Consider the following 23,193-nt stretch of genomic DNA (forward strand, 5'->3'; position numbering starts at 1 on the left):
TGTAATCTACCCATTAAAGTCATAATTTACAGTTAATGGAACTTGATATATTTGACAATTTTAGGATAATTATACAATATATTGTCATAAAATCATCTCATGTCTTCTGCACTGTTTGGTTAATTTAGTGGGTTCAGGAACTTGATTTGGGTTACGGTCTTCACTTATGTGCAAAAATATTATGCTTTCATATTTTATTAAGACTTTTTATTGAAGATTTTGGGTTTACGTTATTAAAAAAGAAACATTACACCGATTTTATATATCCACTGTATATTCGATACATATTTTAGTCTTCAACATCTTTTCTGCATGAGATATGCTTCTAGCTTTGCCATGCAAATCAATTAGCCCAACTAATTTGTATTCAAGAAACTATATCATATTTTATTTTAGTGACATAGCCCATAATAAGGACTAAATTATGCTAAATTTGAACTTCTAAAGAGGCCGAACATTGTAATGACAGCTTCAGACAGTTGCTGCAGATTTATAAGTTGCATATAATGACAATCTCCTGTTAGTACTTCAGTGGATGAGAACTGGTGACTCTGGAGGTCATTTGAGTACACTGAACTTGTGGTCATGTCACAAAAAAGCAGTTTGAGATGATTTGTGACATGGCACGTTATCCTGCTAGAAGCAGCCATCAGAGTATGGATACACTGTAGTCATAAAGGGATGTCCACTTTTGGTGATCCATGCAAACTGTAGGCTGAGCTTAACGAGTGACACCTGGTGTGGTCTTCTGCTGCTGGTCTGACACGTTGCGCATTCGTTACAATTTCTGACTCCGCCATCTGAATACAAAAAAACCCTGAGACTCATCAAACCAGGCAACATTTTTCAAATCACTATGGTGCATTTTTGGTGAGTGTGTGCACCCTTTAGGTTCATCACGTTGTATATTCAGAGATGCTCTTCTGCATACTTTGGGTGTAACGATTGTTTGTTTCAGTGACTGCCTTCTTATCAGCTCAAAGCAATCCGGTTATGTTCCTCTGACCCTCTGACATCAACAAGGCTTTTTGACCCACACACGTTTTGCTCACTTCCACCATTTTCTGTAAACACTAGAGATTGTTGTGTGGGAAAATCCCTGTAGATCCGCAGTTTCTCTAATACTGAGACTAGGCTGTCTGACACCAACAACCACGCCAAATTCAAAGTCACTTAAATCTCCTTTCCTTTCCAATCTCATGCTATGTTGCAACTTCAGCAGGTTGTCTTGACCATGTCTGCATGCTTAAATGTACCTGCAAACATAACTGCATTAACAAGCAGCGAAACGGGAGTACATATTGAAGTGGTTGCCATTGCTGTAGCTACTTTTTTGTTATTTTTTTAAAAAATAAATGAGTATTTTTTAAATGCCCCCCACAGTTGTACTGGGCTACTTATATTGTTTGTTTGTTGTTGTTGTTGTTGTTTGTTTGTTTTTTTTTGGGGGGGGGGGGGGGGGGGGTCGTTTTTTAGTTTTTTTTGTTTGTTTGTGTGCAAGACCGAAAGTGTAGCTTGAGAATAACATTCAGGTTATCCGCTCTGTGTGTGCCTATAATAAATACTTCCTCAGCAGTGGTGCGATGGGAGTTGAACTCCAAGCTGCTGACCAATCAGATGGAGCCTGTGCAGTCATCCCAGCAGCAGCAGCATCATCAGTGTGTATCTGTGAGAGTGTGTGTAGCAGCTTAAAGGGGGGAATCTGGACACCCTCTCTGAATAGAAGAGGACCCTCTGCAGACAGGCCGTGCTTTATTTTTCCGCCCATCTCAATGTGTTTTTTACCAAATGGAAGCAGAGGTGTTGAACCCCCAGATGATGGCAGACGTCAATGGCAACAATAAAATTACCAGCGCGGAGCTCGAGGTGCTCAAGCTGCAGGAACTGGTGCGAAAATTGGAGAAGCAAAACGAACAATTGCGGACTCGAGCGAACGCTGTAAACAATTGCTCCATCGGCCCTCATCTTCAGACCTCGTTGTCGTGTCTGCACGGGGGTACGGCGTGCGCGAGCGACAGCTTCTCTGCTAAATATGACGTTTCAAGTGTCCCCGCACCTCGAGGCTCAGCGGAGGAACCTTTCGCCTATTTTCAGCCGAGCTCGGCGTCTCCTGATGCCGCTGTGGAGGACAGCGGCGCCGCTGGAGACACGACTGTTTTGGATGAGGTTGAGATTTTGGACCTCAACGTCGTGCTCCCCGTCTTAGAGCCTGATAGCTGGTAACTGCTCTGTTTATGTCTACCAGTTCATTACATGCCTTGTTTGAATTTACAGTGAAAGTCAGTTTCCCCCTCTGTTGGTCTGACCCTAATACATGCTTCATGGGCCACATGACAGTGAACCAGCCATCATTTTGAGGCAGTGTATGTCATGTATCGTATGTATTGATTGCATCTGTTTTGGTGGAACAGACTTACAGACTCTGGCAAATAGAGTGACTCTTACACGAGGAGCAAAACAATAAAAACCAGATCTGACACAAGCTTTGGGCATCCCAGCATGCACTGTGCGTGCAGCATAGGTATCTATTCAGAGTAGGCAGCGCTGGATGAAATTAGAAACAATGACCCCCCTTCAGCCTCTGATCAAACAGCTCGGCTTTGTGTGTTGTGTTCTACTTTGAAGCACAGGCTGTAGACTAAGGTATCTGACTGCTGAACCGTTTCCAGCTTTATGTATCTGGTGTGACGATGTGGAAAATGTAGCACACAGCTGAATGCAGTGCTGATGAGATACAGTTCAGCCGCTGTGCTGGTATAGCTTTACTACATTTAACACAATTACCCTTCCACCCCCAAGTCAGTGTAATGCTGTGGCCTAGTTGCTGGAGGGGAAAAAAGCCCAGTTCTGTCTGGCAAGTTTTCTTTTCCTTAGATATTTAGCTTCAGGCCGGGAACCTAGTATACTAGGATTTATAGGCACACACACAGTGACAAACGTGCAATTTCTTGGGATTTATTTAATTTCTTTTCTGGCTGACGATAAAGGTCAATTAAATTATTTTCACTCATGGTAGAGGATGAGGTGAGATGGAGGCAGAAGATGTGCTGTGGCGATCCGTAAAGAAAGAAGAAGAAGAAGAGATTTGCTGATAAATAGGTTGATAATTTCATGTACTACATAAAAATTAATTCCATCTAATTGATCATTGACTAAATTTCACAACAGAAAAGATAACATTGCCATTTGCAAGTCTATGCATTTGGTCCGTCCATTTTCCGTTTCAGTTCCAAGTCTGGGTCCCAGAGATTCTTCCCATGTTGTAGAAGCTTTTAGGGCATTTGGTTGGCATTTGGATTGTATAAAAATCACACAGCCACAGTGGTTTTATTTCACTGGGTAATAGCAGCTGAGAAATGTTGGGGCTGTAAAACACACTCTTTGAGATCTTGAGCTGCTATTTATTTTCTTTGCTCTCTAGCAACTATTTTTTGATTGCACTGCAAATACACAGCAGCCCCGAGTTAATTTATCATCTGTGTTTTGTGTGTAAAAAAAAGAACATGGGCTGCCTGTAAAGGTGACAAGATCTAACAGTTTTTTTGCTGCATTTTCCAGGCTGTATGTGAGTCCCAAAGCTAAGCTGCATGGCCACAGTTTCCTCAGCCCTCTCCAGTGGTGCAGGCAGGTACTGGACCACCCGGGGCCTGAGGTGGAGCTCGCTAAAATGACCCTCTGTCACAGACTGGACCAAGGTACAGTGTACTTAGCCCCAGGTGTGGCCACATCCGCCTCGCTGGCTGCTGAAATGTGATCATAAGCTGAAAAACACTTCACACAAAATGTTTCCATGTGCAGCAGAATTTCTTCTGCAGCGTGTGAACCGTGGGAGGTTTTCACTGCACAGAGCTCACCGGCTCCAACATTTCACTCGCTCTCTCTTTAAAGTTGTGAGTTTTACTTCACCCTGTGTTCTCAGTGAGTGGTTATTTTTGGAGTAGCAGAGGACTCACGTGTACACATCTCAGGCTGTACTTAAGATCCACTAAAGATGAAGATATTTATACATGAATTAAAGAAAGATCACCTTGGAAGAGCTTGATGTGTGTTCATGAAAGGCTAAACCCTGTGTTCACTGCAAAATAATGCAGAAATAATTATAAAGCTTTCATTAAGTTATCATCATTGCACCATCTGAACCTCTAATAACAGCCTGATTTTACTGGATTTTATGAAAAAAGTATATTTTAAGTGATGGAATTTTTACATTTTAAATTTAAATACAGGTTATAAATAAAAATAAAGTATAAAGTGTAGCCTGCAAAATAAATTATTAAAAAAACATATTTGATATACATTTTGCGAGACTTATATGTCACCTAATTACCTATTTTCATGAGTAACTCATAACTCAATCCACTCATAGTTTTCACATACAGCATTATGAGAATTAAGCATGAAACTACGGTATTACAAATATTGTGCTGTATGAGATTTCATAATGGACGATCCAGTCTTGATCTGATTTTATCTTTTCCTTTATCTGTTATATGATCATAACAGTTTGATTATTGTGATTATCTAGAATCGATAAATCTGTTATTATTGTAGCTACTTAGTCTTTGAATCAAATGGCGTTTCCGTAGTGACAGTAACTATGATATTAAAACATAGACTATTGATCTTATATTAAAAGCATGTATATTAATAACAATATGCCCATGAGCACATTAACAGCCTTTCAGTTTTGGCCTGTGCTGGTCTATATGCTTTATGGCTGTTCAAAGTAAGATGACTACATCTCACAGCCTTAAATTTTCTTTCTCCACAGCTTCTTCTGGGAAAAAACATTCCCATAAAACACATGCTGATTTTAACTCTGTCACTTACATATATGTCGTACAGCTGTTGTCACTTTCTTGAATGATGAACTAGTATCACAGGTATGTCTGCAGTTTGCGGCCGGCCTGATTGAATCACTGCAGTTTCATACTGATTCTGAGTTTTTGCCAAATCTATGAAAACCTGCCAGATCTTCTCTGCCAACAGCAAACAGCTCATTCTGCTTTTGACTCTTGTTTCGTGTTGTTTATTGGATTGGATGATTGAAGTCTGAAGAAACAAGACATACTGACAGCTTAACAATGTATTCATTTAACAAACAGGGGCCTTTGTAGCATGTATAGGAAACATACACGGCCACAATAGCCTTCCACCTCCTCCTCACATGCTGGTCACCAGCTTTTCACAGGCGCAACCTACATACTCAGCTGTGCTGCTCAACACACAAATGCATTTTTCTTGCAAATATGGCAGCATTTAAGGGGAAATAAACAGACTTTCCAACAGTTATCGTCAAGAAGCATTGTTACAACAAAGAAATAGTCGACCAAACTCAAATTTCCTTAGTTTTTGTGCTAAATGTATATGTTAATACTGTTTTAGCAAAGTCATTGAAACAAAAGTTGTTTAAGGATTAGATGGTTGAAACCCAACTTAGTTACCAACAATATTACTGCTGACAATGACGGTGCATTTTATCCACCATTGCTTTCATTTTAACACGGTCTCTGTCATTATCCTCACAGTTTTTGTTTTACTAACAGCTGCATAACCTTTACTCGTGGCAGACCAAAGCAAAGTCTTTGCATGCTATAATATCCTTTTCTCTAAGCATGTTTCCACTAAGTGGGGCAAGGGGTTTATTGAGGTTTCAGAAATGATAATGGGACATATGTACGAGCTAACCTAAATCCAAAATCATTACGGCTCATATACTTGCGTGCTATTAAATATATATTTGCTGCTGGGCCCAGTTTCAGATCTGGTGCTTTATAGTTTCTGCTCTCATGCATGGGGATATGGTTACCATAGAAACATGCTTACATTAAATGGGTTGTCGAGTCAGATTCGCTCAGCACTCCCTGCACCAAGAGCCTGTGCAAGAGACTTGTACTTTCAAAGCTCTATATGCTGCTCACCTGCGTGCTTTGACTTTAATATCCGAAAGAATTTCCTGTGATGGAATATTTTCATATTAATTGTGGGTGGTCTCCACACTGTGACCTGATAATGCATATTTGTTAGTGTCTGTGTTGATGTTTTTTGGTGTGTGTTTGTGCCGTTGACGGTTCTCTTCTTCCTTTAAAGCTGTATTCGGGGAAGGCTGGCTCTCCTCCTCGGGGTCATGAATACATCCTTGTATTTGAGAGCCAGCAGCCATTGTTGGTGCAACTGGCTGTGAATGCTAGTTTCATCCAGTGGAGTTTGAGCTTATTTGTGTCAGGAGTGCCGAACGCTCCACTTTGTCAGGTGTAACCCTCTCAGACTACCAATCAGACACACTGAATGCACGTTATGTAACCAAGCTGAATTTACTCACTGCTAGTTGGCATTAATTAACAAGAATAATAGTATCATCCTCTAAAAGTGTACCCTGTAGCTAGGGTTTTTTATATTGCAACTAATTGCTTTAATGGCTATTTATCAGAAATTAATAGATATGACAGCAAACAATCTGGTAACCCAAACCCAAATGCTCTTAGTTGCCGTTAATAAAGTGCATGTTAAGTGTAAAGTGTAAAGTGTGTGTGTTAGTCCCCATAGGGAAATAGCTCCTCTGCATTTAACCCATTCACCCAGTGAAGCAGTGGGCAGCCACCAATGCAGCGCCCGGGGAGCAGTGTGTAGGGACGGTACCTTGCTCAGGGGTACCTCGGGGTACCTCAGGGTAGCCGTTCAGTGGAGTCGAACCCCCGACCTTCCGATCATGGGGCCACCACTCTACCTACTGTGCTATCCCTGTTATTGTAGTGTTGAACCATAAAATGAATAAAGTAATGAAAATCACATTTAAGGACTATAAATAAACCGTGTACACCAAAAAAACTAGTTCATAGTAAATCTAATTCTGATTTTGGGAATGGGTTGTAGCCTACATGCACAATCCCTGCTTATCCTGAGACCTAGCCAAAAGATAACTGCGGTTTAGCCCAATAAGCCGCAGTGGTAAGCTAAACCTCGTCTTACTGTATGAGCCTCTTCTGTCCGAGCTCAGACATTTGCAAGGTCAGTACTGATCTGCTAGAAGCAGATTAACATTTGGCCAGAGTGTCTTAAAATATATAACCCATGTACTGTATGTTTGTGCTACATGCTAAAGCAATCAGACTAACATGCCCTTCCCTGCAATCCTGTCTCTAGCAAAGCGGTGGCGAGGAGTGTCCTCCGTTCGTCCGTACAGCTGCATAGAGGGGCTCTCCACCCTCAGCTGCCCCATCCTGCCTTACACTAAACCTGCTGCACTAACCGAGTCCTCAGGTAACACCAATACACATCTGATTCCTGCTAACCACAAAACAGACACTCTTACATCTGGTAGGCTTAGTGGGTCAGTATGTACCTACAAACTGAAATCACTAAACAAACTAATTTGTTAAATGGTAAGTTTCACTATTTAAAAGAGCCATTATTTTTTTGGGGGGTGGGGGATTATTACGTTTCTTATTATCTCATTTGTAAGCATGCTGTCAGAGTTGGCCTGTGGATGGAAATGAAAGTTTGTTGATTGGTTCCCCGATTTGGCCCAAACTGAAATCTCTCAAAAACTGTTTGATTTGATGATCTTCTACAGACAAAGATGAATCCTAATGGGTTTGCACATTCACACACATACATAGCCAGTCCACTGGGTATTTAACTTACAATATAAAGTGCCTCGAGGTGACTGTGATTTGGCCCTTATAAATAAAGATGCTTGGAAGTGATTTCAACAATGGTACAGTCATACTAGATGAAACAGTCTTTGGAGACTGTGGCACGATCAAAGTGTACAATAAACTTGAACATGAGCTCATTGTTTTTGAAATGGAGACGAGGACCACGACTGCAATTAGTTGAATTTAACCAGAACACAGCCAGCGGAAACAAGTCCTCTATTGCAAAGTGACACCTTGCACACAGGATGGCAGTCTGAGACAGGTTGCCTCCCACCAGACCTTTGCAGTTGACATTCCTCTGGTTGCTCAGAAGTTGAGGGAGTTGCATGCTCTATGCATCTAGGGCCAATCCATTGGTTGAAAGCAAAAATTATCAGTGCAATCACCAGGTAATTGGATGTTGCCATCCAGGTTTTACTCTAGTGCGAGTGGGCGATAATGAAACATTAAAAAAACAGTTTTCTTTTTTAAAGAGTCATTGTAACTTAATTAATTAGTTAATTAGAATTAATTGAAGCATGCTAACATAGTGACACCTTGACGGTAATGTTTAATCTCGTTTCTCTTTAAATTGGGCAACTTTTGCAAGGTAACTCAAACCTGCGTCTCTAACCCCTTGAAAACAAAATCTAACAACATCACAAAACAAAGCAAATGACAGGAAAAAATTCACATAATGCAAAAGCTAAAATTTTGCATTGGCAACATTCAAAGCCTTTTAGCCTTTAGGGCGCAATAATCGTCATTGCTCGTATTAAAACCGTTTCTGCTGACCTCATAGTTGTTGTCTCATCCAAAAGTAATAACAACATCGAGCCAAAAGCATCTGTTGCTTCCAAAATGCTTTTGGAACTCGCTACATAACCCAGATTCTTAAACAACCTGCTCCTTGGAGTTTACAATCAGATTACACCAAACTGCAGGGAGGAGATTATAAGGTCATACCCTCAAACAGATGGAGGCAAGCACTTTCAGACTCCACCAGAAGACAGCTCCTTCAGCTCGTTCATCTGTGTTCTATATTAACACAAACAGCAGAGAGTGCAGGTTAGGCTAGTCATCAGTGATTGAATTTCTTCTCTCTCGTGCTGTGATTTTCTCCTTTGAAGCTCCGTTGCCGTCATCTGGTCAGTCCTATCTCCAGCCGAGTCTCCCTCTCAGGGCCAGCTGCAGCCTCGCTGACAGAACACCCACCTTCCTGTCAAACTCCACTCTCCACAGTAAGAAATCACCCGCAACACGTCTCCTCTGCCGTGTCATTAATTTCTACAGTTTCATCAGGTGTGAGTTACCATCCATCTGCGACAGTTATGTACACATAAATTTCACAACTCAGAGACGTGGTCAGAGAAATGCTTTGAAAGTGAATGTTGGGATGTTGACGTGCATGTTTTTGTTTTGTTTTTTTTAGACGTGGGCCGTCGGCACGCGGCGATTACCCCTCAGTCTTCCCTGGACAGCGAGGTGGGTGTGTCAGAGCTGGAAGATGACTCGATCTCCATGAGCTACAAACTGCAGGACATGACAGATGTGGAGGTCATGGCACGACTTCAGGAGGAGAGTGAGTGGACTGTTTAGATGTTTCATACAAAATGTGAGGGAAAATAGGAGAAATTTGAGGAAACGCTGCTACAGATAGAGGTCGTGATGGGTTGCAATGGTATTGTCAGATTGTGTGTGTTTTGTCCACTTTATATTCCGACATAGAAATGTGGTCGGTGGTTTGAATTATGGCTTACGCAAAGGACAGCAGCTGCTTGCAGAGGCACTTTGCTAGGCTTTGTAGAACTGTTACAGCAAATAATTGAATGAATTAGAAAAGCAAAATCTAGGAAACTGTTAATGTTTCTAGACTGCTCCTCTTAATTTCTTCTCATCTCTGCTAATAAAAATGATATAAGCAGAATGTTTTTCGAGGCATTTGAAGCAGGGAGCCATCGCAGCCAAAATGTTTACCAATGTGTTAGAAAGCGTGGGCTACAGTCGAGAAAAGGAAGGCAAGAAGTACGACACCCGACGCATAGCGCACTCCTACGCAGAGCTGCCTCTACGCCTGTGCATCACAGGACTGGAAAACAGCTCTGCACAAGTGCCTGAAACTGTGTGAAACTGGAAGATCCCTGAACAAAACATCACAGTCACATCATAATAACCATCATATAAGTTACTTAGTGATGGAGGAAAGGAAGGTAACTTGGTCAACTTGAGTAAAATACCGTGCATTTAACTTGTTTGAATTTTGGGTTAAATGATTGGTATGAACTAACCGCACATATATAGAATGCAGTCAGAATATATGGATGAATGAAATCTTTATTTTGAACATTTAAGTATCAAATGTTAATAACTGAAAGAAACTCACACAAGAACAAAATAAAAGACAAGTATTATATTATTGTGATGAAACCCCATTGACTGAAATCCCCCAAATATCTACCATTTCCTGTTCACTTCCTTTCCCCCTATTTAATTTATCATATATTTGTGTTCCTGATTATATAGCCTAATATTTACATATGCACTAGCTATAAATACATATACATATCTAAACACAGTCTCTTTCTACATGAATATATACATATTCATGCTGTGATCCATGATTATATATCTGCACCTATCTAAAAATATAGTTTTTTATATACAATTACCCATAATAATTTTACAATGCAGCCATTATATCAAACTGCAGTCAGAATATCCAGTCAGTGTCACAACATAGAATTTAATATTTAACACATTGCTTCATCCACATAATGCTCTATATTTTTATAACCCTTCTTCTCTTCTAAAATATTAAATATTAAGTAAGGCAGTTTGTTTACAAAATAAACATTTATTATTTGCATCTAGATGGCAGACATGGTCTGAAAAGTCTGCCGAGAAATCTGAAAACTTGATTGTGGAAAAGTGTGACATTTTGAAACATGTAGAAACACTGCTCATAGGAAACTGATTAACTGACCCTTTGCCAAAGCAGTATGTGCCAATGCTGTCCTTTTATGAGATTGAAAACACAGTTGGAGTTCATGTCATCCAAACATAAGAGAATATCTGAGACGTATGAATCAAGTCTTTCGGTGTTGATTGGACACCAGCAGGTACAGTGATAGATGGCATGGAGCTGCAAATCACTCTTGCCTCAGCATAAACAGTCCTTAATCAGACACCAACTGTCACACTGAAGTTCTTCTCTACGTACCTGCAGCCACCCACAAATTTGTTGTAAGGCATGAAAATTGTTTGACATTGCTTTAAACACTAATGCGTGAACACTTCTATATATACACTACAGCAGGGGCCCCCAATCCCAGTCCACGAGGGCCGGTGTCCCTGCAGGTTTTAGATGTGTCCTTGATCCATTACAGCTGATTTAAATGGATAAATTACCTTCTCATCATGTCTTGAAGTTCTCCAGAGGCCTTGTAATGAGCTAATCATGTGATTCTGGTGTGTTGACCCAGGGTGAGATCTAAAACCTGCAGGGACACCGGCCCTCGTGGACTGAGATTTTTGTGTTTGTTTGACAGCCACTCTGGTTGTAAACAGTAATGCACTGCCTTGTGGAGAGACTGGAAAAGATTACTGTGCAACATTGCCAATAAATGGCTGACACTAACATAAATGTTTGACCTTTACGAAGTTGAAAGGAAGTGATATCTTGATGCGCTTGTGTGCTATTAAATTATGCAGGACATTTCAGAATAAACTTCTCTATATCAGTCTGGTCTGCCGATTCAGTAAGTGAATAATGAATGAGGGGCGCCTCCAGAAGGAAATGTGTCCTATACCACGTAGGGTTCGTGCTTTCCTCGGACAAATGCATTGATTTGTCGCCCCTGTAGGCCTCCGACAAGACTACGCCTCTACCTCAGCCACAGCCACGGCCAGCCGTCGCAGCTCCAGCTTCTCCTTGCACACCCTCAGGCGCAGTCAGATGGATCTCGAGGAGGAGGACGAGGAGGACGAGGGTTACGACCAGCTCCCACCTCCCCAGCCTCGACTGTTCCGCACAGGCTCTATGCAGCGGGGCAGCCTGCCCCACTCTCACACCTTCTCCAGTTTCAGAGACTGCAGACGCAGCTCAACCACCCATCAGTTTTCACTCAGTGGACACTCCCAGTACTCTGGACCCTCTAGCCTGATCACAGAGACACAAACAGTATACACAAATAGCACAGGTGAGTGACCTGATCTGATCTGGGAACATGTCTGATAGAGGACTGTTAAAAACTCAGTGATCAGTCAGTATCTTTGGACTTCCAGTAGACCACACTTCTTGTTCTATCAGCATGTCAATCTTTATAAATGCTGAAGAGATTTTAAAATCTGATAAATGTTAATCAGGTGATAGCTAAGTGTTTCAAGATTGCATTTCAGCAAATGCAATCATTTTGCTCTTCACACACTGTTTATCTGCATGCAACCAAGGCCCGCTCAGATGTAATTAGACTAAAAGAGGAATGCAAACAGAAAGCTATTAAAGCACAGTTGTCCCTTCTCTACAGATTGCGTGTCTTTATATGCAGATATCAGTCTATAGAGATAACTGCATGACTGTCTAAGACTGATACTGCTGTTACTTTAAGGAGCAAGTATTAGACTTTCCCCCTCTTTAAAGTCCTAAGTTCAATTAAGTCAGTATAGATAAAAGAATAGTGCAACATTTTGAGTGGACCACAAGAAAAGATTCATTCATTAATGGATATGACGTGTCATTCTGCTTAAATTTAAAGTGTAAAACTAAGATGTGTTTCTACAGGAGAAAATGCTATGTATTAAATATTTGCTAAAAGCGCTTACTTTCATATTCACCAAAATGTCCCCTAAAAAATCCTAAAACTTTGAAAAGCCAAAAAAAAAAAATGCTAACTGGGCACCTGCAATACCTGATCAGCTTTGTTGATGTTGTTGCATAGACAAGCTGCGAAGAAGCATGCCCAACCTGATCCGAGCTCCCAGCATGCCTAGTGTCCCCAGCATTCCATGCCTGGCTTCCCCTGTCAACCCACCCTCCCACGGTCCCTCCTCTTTGCCAACGATGCCCTCCCTCCGGAACAGCCAGAGCTTTGACTCATCGAGTGGGCTTGCACGACTTCAATCCTCCAGTAAGACGCCTGTTTTTATGTGTGCGAATGATCAAAGAAAGGAAAAAATCACTTTTATAAACTGTTAACGCTCAGCCTAATGATGGCAACTAAAAATCTAGGGATTGCAGTGACACTTTTGCTTCACAATATTCCTTCAGTTCCTTCCCCAGGCCAGCTCAGTCAGCGAGTCCAGAGTGTCGGGAGTTTCCCTACAACAGCGCGACACACTCTAAAAGCGACAGCCTACGTAAGCCCCACAGTCCAGCAGGGACCCACCTCCACCTCTCTGTCCACCTCTGCCAGTCTGAACTCCATCTCCAGCAGTGCCGTGCTGCCTCAACCCCTCAAACCCAGCAGCAGCATTAGTTTGCTGCCACAGGCCCTCAAACCCACCAGCACCAACCAGTCAGCTGTCCCCCGCAGTTCCCTCCCTCGGCCAGCCTCCTTCATAGGAACAAGTGGCGTTCCACGTCCCAGTAAAATCACCCAACCCACGCGCAGGTAAGCACACATATGCTAACTCCTTTGGGTTTAAAGGAGAACTACAACAACATGAGTACTGACGAGCATGTGCAAAAAGGCACTTGATAACTTCAAATTTAGACCTGATGAGAAGGTTATCTCAGGGGATCACCAGAGGTGGTAAAATTCATCCTCTGATGACAGTAAAAAAATAATTTTCTGAGCCATGAATTGGTTAATCAATTGAAGTATATGATGACAAACCTGGTCAGACTATTAGTGTTTTCAGCATGTGGGTGAGTGGTAATGTAGCAATCTTTAGGTGTGGCATCGGTGGTTCAATGGTAGAATTCTCACCTACCACACTGGATTCACAGGTCTGATTCCTGAAACTTTTAAAAGAAACAGACAAGATTCTTTGTGGGATGATGGATCTTTTTATTTATCTTTGATTAACTTATATGCTTATATAATATTGGGTTTTTTTCTGTCTGCAGTTTGCTTACTCCTCCAAAGAGCCTGGCTGCTCTGAGTGCCCTGAGGGACGGCAGCTGGAAAGATGGCTGCTACTGAACCCAAATAAGCTGAAATTTGAGAGGTGCACAGGGTATCGCTGTGTAGGCACCAGCTGATTTAAAATGTCTCTTTCAGCAGGTCTCTAGACTTGGGCTGCGACCTGTGAGAGTGACAGATATCATGAATATAAGCACTACTCCTTGCTGAAGGACAAAGTGAGGACTGTTGAGTGTGCAGGTCCAGCAGGCTGGATCTTAACCTTGACTTGACACACCATGAAACAACCAGGCAATACTCTGATAATCAGCTGTTAAATGTGAAACAGATCCTCTCTGATATGTGTTTCTTGGTTTGTCGTTGTTAATTCTTGCATTGAGCAGAATAAACGTCTCTCTCCAACCGAAAGCTTAGAAAAATATATCCCATGCTTTTGTACATGCTTTTAATGATTTCATATGATTAGTTTCGGAAGTACTATTTTTTTCAGGCTGTGGTGTCAGATATGAAGTTGAACCTGAAGTTGGAATTTTGTTACTTCCCGTGCCTGTAAAAAAAAAAAAAGTGAAAAAGAAGAAGAAGTAATGTAATTTATGTTAGTTATACTTATTGGCTGGACCTTGCAGCACTTTGGATCAGAATTCTGATTAACACATTCAGTATTAGATCCATTAATGACCTTGTACACACTTTATCTTTTGTTTAGTTTCTTTTTATTTAATGTTTACATTCAATTCCGAAATGTTCTTTGATAAGCGTAACTGCTGCAGTGATATTGCACAAGGAGCCCTCATGCTTTTAATGGATGGCAAGAAATTAAAGAGGAAGTGAATTTTTAAAGTGAATAAAAGCATTTCAAAACGTTTTTTCATTCTTCTTCATTAAAATTGTTTGTAAAGAATCGAGGGGGAAAATAGGTAAATTGCAAAAGGGGAAAGGGATTGCAGCCAGTGATGAGCTGTGGAAACCCTACCAGGAGCATGTTGCCCACGAAGGCATAACTATAGGCTCTCTAGGACACAGAAACGCCTCAATTCTTTTTGTTTTTATGTCTGAACGCCTCCAGTTGTTTTGAGCATCTCCCACTAGTACGAGATGCCTGAGCAGACCAAGGAAATTATGTCTCCTGGCTGGTTTGGGAACAGGTGGCTGGGGACTTAGACTTCTGCCCCCCATGACCTGGCCATCGAAAAGTTGCGAAGGGATGGATGAATGGGGAGTTGTAGCTCTACTTACTGCAGTTCAAACTCTATGCCTTCTTTAACTCAGATATGACTCAGCTTAAAAGCATTTGGAGTAATGGTGGTCTAAGGGTGAAACCATATTCCTGTATTCTTCCCTAGTAAAAATACAATACTAAACCAAGTTCAGTCCTATATTCCTTCAAGTGTAAAGTATATCTGAATGCTAATATCGCTGATATTATGGAAGCTACTGCTCAAAAAATAAATGTAGAATTCAGTTTTAGCACATTACAGTTAGGGGGTTTTGAGGTTTTGGAAGATTCACTGTGGCAGCTGTTAGTGTCACAAGGTGGTCACAAAGTGACTAATGTTTAACAAGTGAGTATGTTGATTTTAAATCTCCAGAGTAACACTCAAACACGCCCTACTTTAACATACTGTACCTCAGGAAAGGTGACTAAAATCTCTTATCTTTTATCTTTTGCGCAAAATCATTAAACCAGACCTGAAGACAGATATTGAGTGCACAGTGCTGACCTTTTGGAGTTTTTGATAATGCCCAACAAAGCCCAGGAGGTATGTCTAATCTGCTTTCTTCTGCACTTTTGCGCAGATCACTTATACTAGATCGTTTTTCTCAATGGAATCCCCCTCCCCTCTTTTTTATTTTTTTTTTGCCTACAGGATGCTGTGATCAATCTAAAGACGCTGCAGGAGATTTCCAGGCAGCTTGGTTTTGAGTGGACAGTTTTGGCATATGAGCTTGGCTTCAACAGAACTGAGATAGGACGCTTCCACGCCAGCTCTACAGAGAAGAGTGTCCAGGCCAAGGCCATGCTGGAAAGCTGGTAAAGTCTGTGTGTATACTTTTGAAAGTAGCATGTGCTTTGTTTAGAAACTGGTGTTTCTAAATCAAAAGGCAACATCTGTTTATCTTAGCAGTGTTTAGTCCAATTTTATACGTCATCTGAAATCATTGTAGTCTTAAGAAATTGAAGCAGATGCCCAGCAATCTCATGTGAGAAACTTAAATAACTTATTTGTGTTTTATCATGGTCACTTGGGCTCTCTAGACACTCTGTCACTTTTATACAGTTCTTTTTTTTTTGGCTTTTTATACATCAGTGAATTTCTCTTCTTTCCATGAAATACTTTTTAGAGGTCCCTCTTTATTTGCAGGTACGAGAAGTCATGGGACAAGCCAAATAAGACCAAGCTGCTGCAAGACGGACTGGAACGAGCTGGCAGACGGGACCTGGCTGAGAGACTGCATTGCCTTCACTGGGGTCACCAGAAACTGAGTCAAAGGGTGGAGCTTCCCTCTGCCTTCCCCTTCCTCATCACAGTCCACAGGACCATCGACAACCGAGACGCACTACGTAAAATCAACGACCTAAGTCGTAGATTCACTTAAACCTGGGTGAAAACGCAAGTAGCTGTGGCTATGTCTGTAATTTGTGTTCTACATGTGCATATGTGATACTGCAAAGAAGCAAATGGACTCAGAGTCAATTAACCAACAAATCATGATATATGCTACTTTTTGTAGTGCAAGAAATTAAAGCTTTGCAATAAGGATAAAGGCTGTCTTTGGAATCCTAAATAAACTTTTGATTTCAAAAAGTTTATTTATTTTAATTGATGTACAAACGACAAAGGTCAAGACAGTTTATGTGGATCAACTGTGTATATATGTTGTTATAGTTGGCTACAAAGAGCACAGGTGTAAATGGAAAAGTCTGTAGTAAGGTATGGCTGATGGGACCATTTTAAGGAGAGATAATTATTGGTGGATATGTATACTGCATTTAAACAAACATCTGACCATAAAGGGCCAATATGCACATGTGGCTGAATGATGCATATACTAAACTGCAGTGCAAGGGACATGATTTTTTAATGATGGTATGAATCCATATATTTCATATTTTTTATGCATAGTGTCTGGCTGTCACATATACCACAGAGAAGAAGCTCTAATGTGTTACAGCAAATCAAATAAATAGCCCATGCCAGACTATAGAGACTTCAGTATTAATCATAAATGGGGTTTGGGGAGTTATTAAGCATTAAATTAAAATATTATAGTTTTATAGTGGCAATATGTGCTGGACAACTATCTAACTGAGAGCAGGGACTCATAAAACACATTTATTGATTCACGCTGAGAGTTGGATGAAAGGATGACACCACAGATGATGATACCGCCTTCACCTCAGCTTAATAATCTATTATCTATTTTTAGAATTTAGTTTACTAAACTTCTATTAGTTAGTTTATTAACTAATTAACACACACACACACACGTAGAAAAATATTTAGTATACACATCCAGAAATGCATATACTATTATATATTGTACATATATTTATTAGTTTCAGATGTAGCCATTCTTGTATTTTGCTTGTTTACATTATTGTATTTTGCACAACTCTGTTGCTTGTGAAGCTCGCACACAAGAATTTCACTCACATGTGCTGTACCAATGTACCTGCACATGTGATGTGACAATAAAAGTGATTTGATTTGATTTGATTTGATTATTATCTGAGGACAAAATGTAAAATTTGACTGTAAAAGGATTACATTAATAATTTTGCTTAAAGGCAGTAAGGACTGAGACCACGTGAGCAATTAGAAATAATACATAAGGATTAATTGAAGATATGGTAATGATATAAAAATGAAATAACACAATTACATAAAAATACAAATAAACATATAAGAAATATAGATATATTAAGATTATTACAAAATAGTATTAGTTTCTAAAAATATATATATAACACAATTATATAAAAATACAAGTAAACACAAAAGACATAGAGGTCCATTGTTTAATTTCCAGAATTATCCGCTTTAGCAAAGGGGAAAGTAGTGGGAGGAACCATATTATGTTCCAATCAATCAAATTCAGTTGACCCAGTTGCACAAACCAATCAGAGGGCACTCTTTTTTAAGCAAGGTTGTATGAGTGCGCAACGAGCCAGTGTGGAAGTTAATCAAAGAAGCCTTCAAAATAAGATTTTTTAAATTTGTTTAATTTGATTTAAAATACTAATTTGCGTATTTTAAAATGAGATTCGTGATCAAAATAGAATATTAAAACCCACCCAGAGCGTATAGCACTGCTTAAAAAGATGAACTAAAAGAACGCGCGATATCTATACGTACAACTGTACTTTATTGTGGAAGTTCTTCTCGGAATATGTAGCTCAAAACCTGGCCGTGTTGACGTTTGTGCCAGCTGCTACACTCAAAACAGAAAACAGCAACGAGGAGGAATTTAGTGAAAATGAACGTTATCGGTAAAGCAGCTCCTTGGAAGTGGTGTGCGGGTCTTTTTCTACTTTGACCGTGACATTATGCTCATTTACAGACCGACAGCTGCCGGATTTCAGACATCCCGGCGACCGTTCAGCTGTTAAATCGCTGTTGCATTTATCCACACTGCTTATGTTTGATTTTCACGTGTAAACGGACGTGTCATTATCAGAGCTCGGGGAACTTGGCGTTACCGAGCATGTTTACCGCGTCACACGGTGCTTTTTGAAACACTGGCCGACGTGAAATAGCTAACTAATCGCTTAAGTTGCAACAATGGCCTCGGCGCTGAGTTGCTTCAGTGGTCCCGAGGTGCTGGAGGACGCCAATCACGCTCGGGGTTTGATGAACGGGTTGAAGTTGCTTTACGATTGCCGACTGCTCGGGGACGTTACTATCGGAGTTGAGTATGAAGAGGAGTCTTTGGAGCACAGCGGCAACCCCACCAGAGGTGCCATCGACCAACTTTTCTTCTGCAGCCGCAACGTCCTGGCAGCTGCTAGCCCCTACTTCAAAGGCATGTTCACCGGTGGGTTAAACGAGAGCGTGCAGGAAACTGTGGTCATCCGTGGGGTCGATCCTGAGTCTATGTCCGTCATCATCGATTACTGCTACACGGGCAGGGTGACCATCACGGAGAGTAACGTGCAGAGGCTGTATGCAGCGGCCAACATGCTCCAGCTGGAGTACATCAGGAAAGCTTGCTCCTGTTTCATGACAAGGAGACTGGACTTGTCTAACTGTGTGGGGGTACTGAAATTTGCTGACACCTATGATAACCCCGAGCTGAAGGAGAATGCGCAAGCTTTCATTGCCAGGAACTTCGGCCTGGTGTGTAATGGGGGGGATCTTTGCGAGCTGGACCTGAAGCAGCTGAAGGAGTTGCTGTCTCTGGACACCCTGGATGTGGATTGTGAGAAGAAGGTGTGCTCGGCTGCTCTGCAGTGGATCGAGGTGAACGCAGCACAGAAAAAAGAGGATGCGCTGCAAGCACTAAAGTGTGTCCGCTGGAACTTGTTCACTGAGAAGGACAAGTGTTACCTGGAGAGCCTCATGGCAAGGCCTTTCATTGAGAAATACCTGGCATCATTTTTTAACAAGTCCCCCGAGGACGGCTGTGTCATGTCTGCTACTCTGGATGTGCCAAAACACAGAATAGGTGTGAGCGCAAAAGAGATGATCCTCTTCTTTGGCCTACCTAATGACAACATAATGTGCTGCGACCCATACTCGGAGGACCTGTACTTCATGGCCCCTCCTTTAGAGGATCTGAGCAGTCAGGATTACAAACGCTCCACCATGGAGTCCTTAATCGCCTGTGCCACCCCTGAAAACAACTTGTACTTGGCGTCCCACCTCTCGAAACACTTCTGGCTTTACAACCCTGTGCTCAACAGCTGGCAGGAGTTGGCAGAGAGGCCACTGGGCAGAATACATTCTGGAATGGGCTACCTCAACGGGCATGTGTACCTTCTGGGAGGAAGAAACCCGGTGACGGATGCCAGACTGAAGGAGGTGGAGTGTTACAGCGTCCAGAGGAACCAGTGGACGTTTGTGGCTCCTCTGCCTCATTCTCTGGGTAAAATGCAGGTGGTAGCCCTACATGACCACTTGTACGTGGTGAACAAAAGGCGAATGCTTTGCTACGATCCCAAGAGGAACCGCTGGCGCCACTGTGGGTCGCTGAGGCGAGACAAGCTTCACAAGGCCTGTGTGTTCCAGGACCAGATTGTCTGTGTGTGCGACATCCCTGTGGTGAAAGCCTACAGCCCCACTAGGGGCGAGTGGAAGAGGCTCGGCGACATTCCCATCGACAGCCGAGCTCTAAATTATCAGGTGATCCAACACAACGGCAAGCTGCTCCTCCTCACTCAGACTTTACTGCAGCACAACAAGAACAGAGTCCTCATCCACGAGTACGACCCGGCCAGGGACACGTGGAAGAATATCATGGCGGTGTACGTGTCCACGCTGGGGCCCGTATGTGTTTCAACGCGTGTTTACCCAGCGTGCCTTAGCTCTGCCCACAGCTTCTCCACAGAGGAGGACGATGACAGTGGCTCCAGTGCAGACTGGGATTTTGATGGGCTGACAGATGCAGATTCAGACTCTGGCAGCTCTAGCTCATTCTCTGATGAGAACTGGTAGTGAAGTGTGTTGCAGTGTCAAAATTAATTAAATTATTGGGTTTTTACAGGTTGGTTTTGTCTAACGGGGAGCATTGAAGTATTTATTCAGTGTTAAAACAGTCAGGAGAAGCACAGGTTGTTAAAAAAATATTTTCATACGTGTGATCAGTAATGTTAATATTGGGATGCATAAAACCAGAGAAAATGTTTACTGTGCCTCTTTCACAGCATTTCTGCTGGGCAAATACAGGGGTTACTAATTGGGAATAATTGCAATAATTGCTGGAACTGAGCCTTCACTTAACGCTGTTACTTCCAACCTTGCTTTTCCTGGTTCAAAAATGTCAGAGAATCTGTGGGACTACACTTGATCCATGTGGAAACAGAGTGTCAGTGAAAGTGCAAGTGAAACAAAAGTTTAAGGAGTAGAAAAGGGGAAAAAAAATTATGGATTAGCAGTAGTGCTTTGCGTCTTTTGCGTGCAACACCTAAAGGTTTCACATGGATGCCACATCTGTAATGCTTTCGTCACATGCTTCCTGAGGCCCTTCTCTCCTAGCTCGTAGAGCCTGTGAGAGATTTGTCCACGTCAAACTCGAGCTGAGATATTCGAGTGATGTCGCTTGACAAAGCTGTACCAGAGAGCTACAGAAGAACCTAAAGCTCTACGAATGTGCCCACTAGTACTCCTAAGTGGAGAGCCGCTGTTAAGCTTTAACATTATGTTACATGAAGAGTTATTTGGGTAAGCCTTTTCTCTTTAGAGTGAATAAATGAGCATGCAAGCTTAAGATCAGCGTGAAATCATGGCTTGAGTGTTTGTCATATCAGACATCTCAAGTGCCTCTTGTTTATGACTATGAACGAACTGGTTATGAACTGGGCTTTAAAATTTATGGTCCTTTTTATGTAGTTGATGCACACAGCGACATCACACACACACACGGGCGGTGCTCCAAAAACTGCTGCGTGAAGTCTAGGAGCCAATGTACTGTACACTCTCAGGTTTAGCCCATTTGCGATGACAGAGGTTCCTTTTTAGATGTAGTGCGATCACAATGTTTTGGTGACAAATGGTTTTGTTTGAAATCACAGAGTGTATGTGTGTGTTTTCTTATCTATACTTTATTTTTAATGTGTGTGTTGCAACAGTTTTTTGGGGGGGGAGGGGTTTTGAGTATTGCTTGGGTGTGATGATTTATCTGCTTGCCAGAAGACTGCAGAGAAGCCATTGTCCCAGCCAAGCAACCCCTACGCTATTTGCACTTACTGAGATAAATGGTGGAGATAAAATATTACATATCCTCATCAGCAGAATAATGAATCACACAAAAACAATGACCATAAAGTTGAGTCAGCACCTCTGAAAACACTGAAGAGTATAATCATGAGTGACTCTTAGTCAGGGGTTTTTATCAAGCAGTTTTGGGAGTAAAGGGGGAGGAACTGTGGGTAATGACATGCAGCGAAGGCATGGTAGAAATAGAGCTGCTGGTTCCAGAGCTGGGTTTACAAAATAAACTGTTAAAATAGTGGAGTCCCGACTGTCTCTCTGATGAATAATGAAGTTTCTTGAAGTAGATGGGGTGCTTGGCTGTGGATTATAAAGCTGTTTTTGGTAAATGTGTCAAATAAACATCAGTGTATGCTGCAGAGTTACAAGTGTGTGTAGTGCTGAGTTTTACAGAAGTCGTATTTATTGCCACTGCGTGGTGAAACTGGAAGGTTTGGGTTCTGAAGAGTGTTCTTGTGAGTATTGTGAGTTTAATATGGTGCAAAACAGAAACATGGTTCTAATTCTAGGAGGATTGAGTTTTAATAGAAAAATGTGTCATTAATGAAACTAATGGTAATACTTTTTTTTTATGAGACATTCATGATGTGTTGACTGATTGAATTGCTACAGAAAAGCAGAATGATTTTTTTTTTTTTAAATAAATCTTATGTTTGTATTTATTTGAGACTGTCTCTGTTTAATGGATTTCCATTGTTAGATGTTCTCTTTGTTTTGTAAGTTGTACAAATTTGTATGAGGTTAATATATTTGTGCTCTTGGAGGATACCTACTGAAGTGTTTGTGGTTGAGTGATATGTCTGTATGTAAATAAGTATAATAGCATACATGATTTTAAAAATAAAAATTTATAGATTTAAAAAAACTTTTCTGAAATATTTTGTACTGACTGTGCTGAAGTCTTGATCCACCCCTCATTTCTTTTTTCCAAGTAGTTAGACTTTCTAGTCTCTTTTTTTTTGTAAGTGCTTTTTCTAAGAAATAGCGGAGGGTGGGTTGTTGCTGTTCCTTGAAGGCAAATCGGGATTGGAGAGATTGGCTGCCATGAGGTCATTCTCAAGGAGAGGAAACAGAAAAAAAATCGACACAACTGTGCTGTCATTTTTGTGTATGGCCAAATGACATAAAACCTGGACTGAAAATCTGTGTCTTGCGAAGTGATGGATCCAAATTTGACATTTCTCACTCAAGTCATCATAAATATTTACAGAGGAGATCAGGAGAGAGGTATGACAGTGAGCATCTACATGCATCTCCAAAACACAGTGGAGGCTCTAAACTGGGGCTGTACTTCAGCCAGCGGTGTTGGGGGTCTAGTCAAAACTCATGAAAGTAATTATGACTGCAGTAAAGCACCATCAGATTTTTATTGGAAAGTATCTGAAATACTGACTTTCAGACTTGAATTCGTCTATTTTTTTTATTTTTATTTTACCACTTATTCAATTCAAAATAGGATACAACCCCCCCCCCCCGAATAATTCAAAAGAAAGGAAAGGGGAAAATAATCTCTAACCATATTCCACGTTACATTTTTTAATT

General features: G+C 41.3%; 3 protein-coding genes across 4 annotated transcripts; all 3 read left to right on the plus strand.

Moving 5' to 3' along the window:
- The first annotated feature begins 1,511 nt into the window (after positions 1 to 1,511).
- On the plus strand, positions 1,512 to 14,585 carry slain1a (SLAIN motif family, member 1a). 2 transcript variants are annotated; one of them, XM_004568017.5, is made up of 9 exons: positions 1,518 to 2,219; positions 3,559 to 3,695; positions 7,144 to 7,260; positions 8,768 to 8,878; positions 9,070 to 9,219; positions 11,501 to 11,836; positions 12,575 to 12,763; positions 12,904 to 13,246; positions 13,705 to 14,585. In XM_004568017.5, the coding sequence occupies exons 1-9, from the start codon at positions 1,789 to 1,791 to the stop codon at positions 13,778 to 13,780; spliced, it is 1,890 nt and encodes a 629-aa protein (XP_004568074.2). In that variant the 5' UTR covers positions 1,518 to 1,788; the 3' UTR covers positions 13,781 to 14,585. The 2 variants fall into 2 exon arrangements, with proteins under 2 accessions (XP_076730943.1, XP_004568074.2); XM_076874828.1 differs by lacking the exon at positions 12,575 to 12,763 and having other exon boundaries at positions 1,512 to 2,219.
- Positions 14,586 to 14,714: 129 nt separating this feature from the next.
- wu:fc50b12 (uncharacterized) lies at positions 14,715 to 17,319 on the plus strand. Its single transcript, XM_012923746.4, has 3 exons — positions 14,715 to 15,480; positions 15,589 to 15,752; positions 16,084 to 17,319. Exons 1-3 carry the CDS (start codon positions 15,460 to 15,462, stop codon positions 16,316 to 16,318), a joined length of 420 nt encoding a protein of 139 aa, XP_012779200.1. The 5' UTR covers positions 14,715 to 15,459; the 3' UTR covers positions 16,319 to 17,319.
- Positions 17,320 to 18,106: 787 nt separating this feature from the next.
- Positions 18,107 to 22,214, plus strand: kbtbd7 (kelch repeat and BTB (POZ) domain containing 7). Its single transcript, XM_004568018.3, has one exon. The coding sequence runs from the start codon at positions 18,505 to 18,507 to the stop codon at positions 20,374 to 20,376; it is 1,872 nt and encodes a 623-aa protein (XP_004568075.2). The 5' UTR covers positions 18,107 to 18,504; the 3' UTR covers positions 20,377 to 22,214.
- Positions 22,215 to 23,193: the final 979 nt, after the last annotated feature.

Source organism: Maylandia zebra, linkage group LG16 (assembly GCF_041146795.1).
Source record: "Maylandia zebra isolate NMK-2024a linkage group LG16, Mzebra_GT3a, whole genome shotgun sequence".
In the NCBI taxonomy this organism is placed as follows: domain Eukaryota; kingdom Metazoa; phylum Chordata; class Actinopteri; order Cichliformes; family Cichlidae; genus Maylandia; species Maylandia zebra.

Excerpts from the sequence above, each read along its gene's own strand:
- kbtbd7 (XM_004568018.3), top strand. The coding sequence starts at position 18,505 with ATGGCCTCGGCGCTGAGTTGCTTCAGTGGTCCCGAGGTGCTGGAGGAC.
- wu:fc50b12 (XM_012923746.4), top strand. The coding sequence starts at position 15,460 with ATGCCCAACAAAGCCCAGGAG. Across the intron at positions 15,481-15,588 it reads TGCCCAACAAAGCCCAGGAG|GATGCTGTGATCAATCTAAA; the intron begins GTATGTCTAATC and ends TTTTGCCTACAG. Across the intron at positions 15,753-16,083 it reads AAGGCCATGCTGGAAAGCTG|GTACGAGAAGTCATGGGACA; the intron begins GTAAAGTCTGTG and ends CTTTATTTGCAG.
- slain1a (XM_004568017.5), top strand. The coding sequence starts at position 1,789 with ATGGAAGCAGAGGTGTTGAACCCCCAGATGATGGCAGACGTCAATGGC. Across the intron at positions 7,261-8,767 it reads TGCACTAACCGAGTCCTCAG|CTCCGTTGCCGTCATCTGGT; the intron begins GTAACACCAATA and ends TCTCCTTTGAAG. Across the intron at positions 13,247-13,704 it reads ATCACCCAACCCACGCGCAG|TTTGCTTACTCCTCCAAAGA; the intron begins GTAAGCACACAT and ends TTCTGTCTGCAG.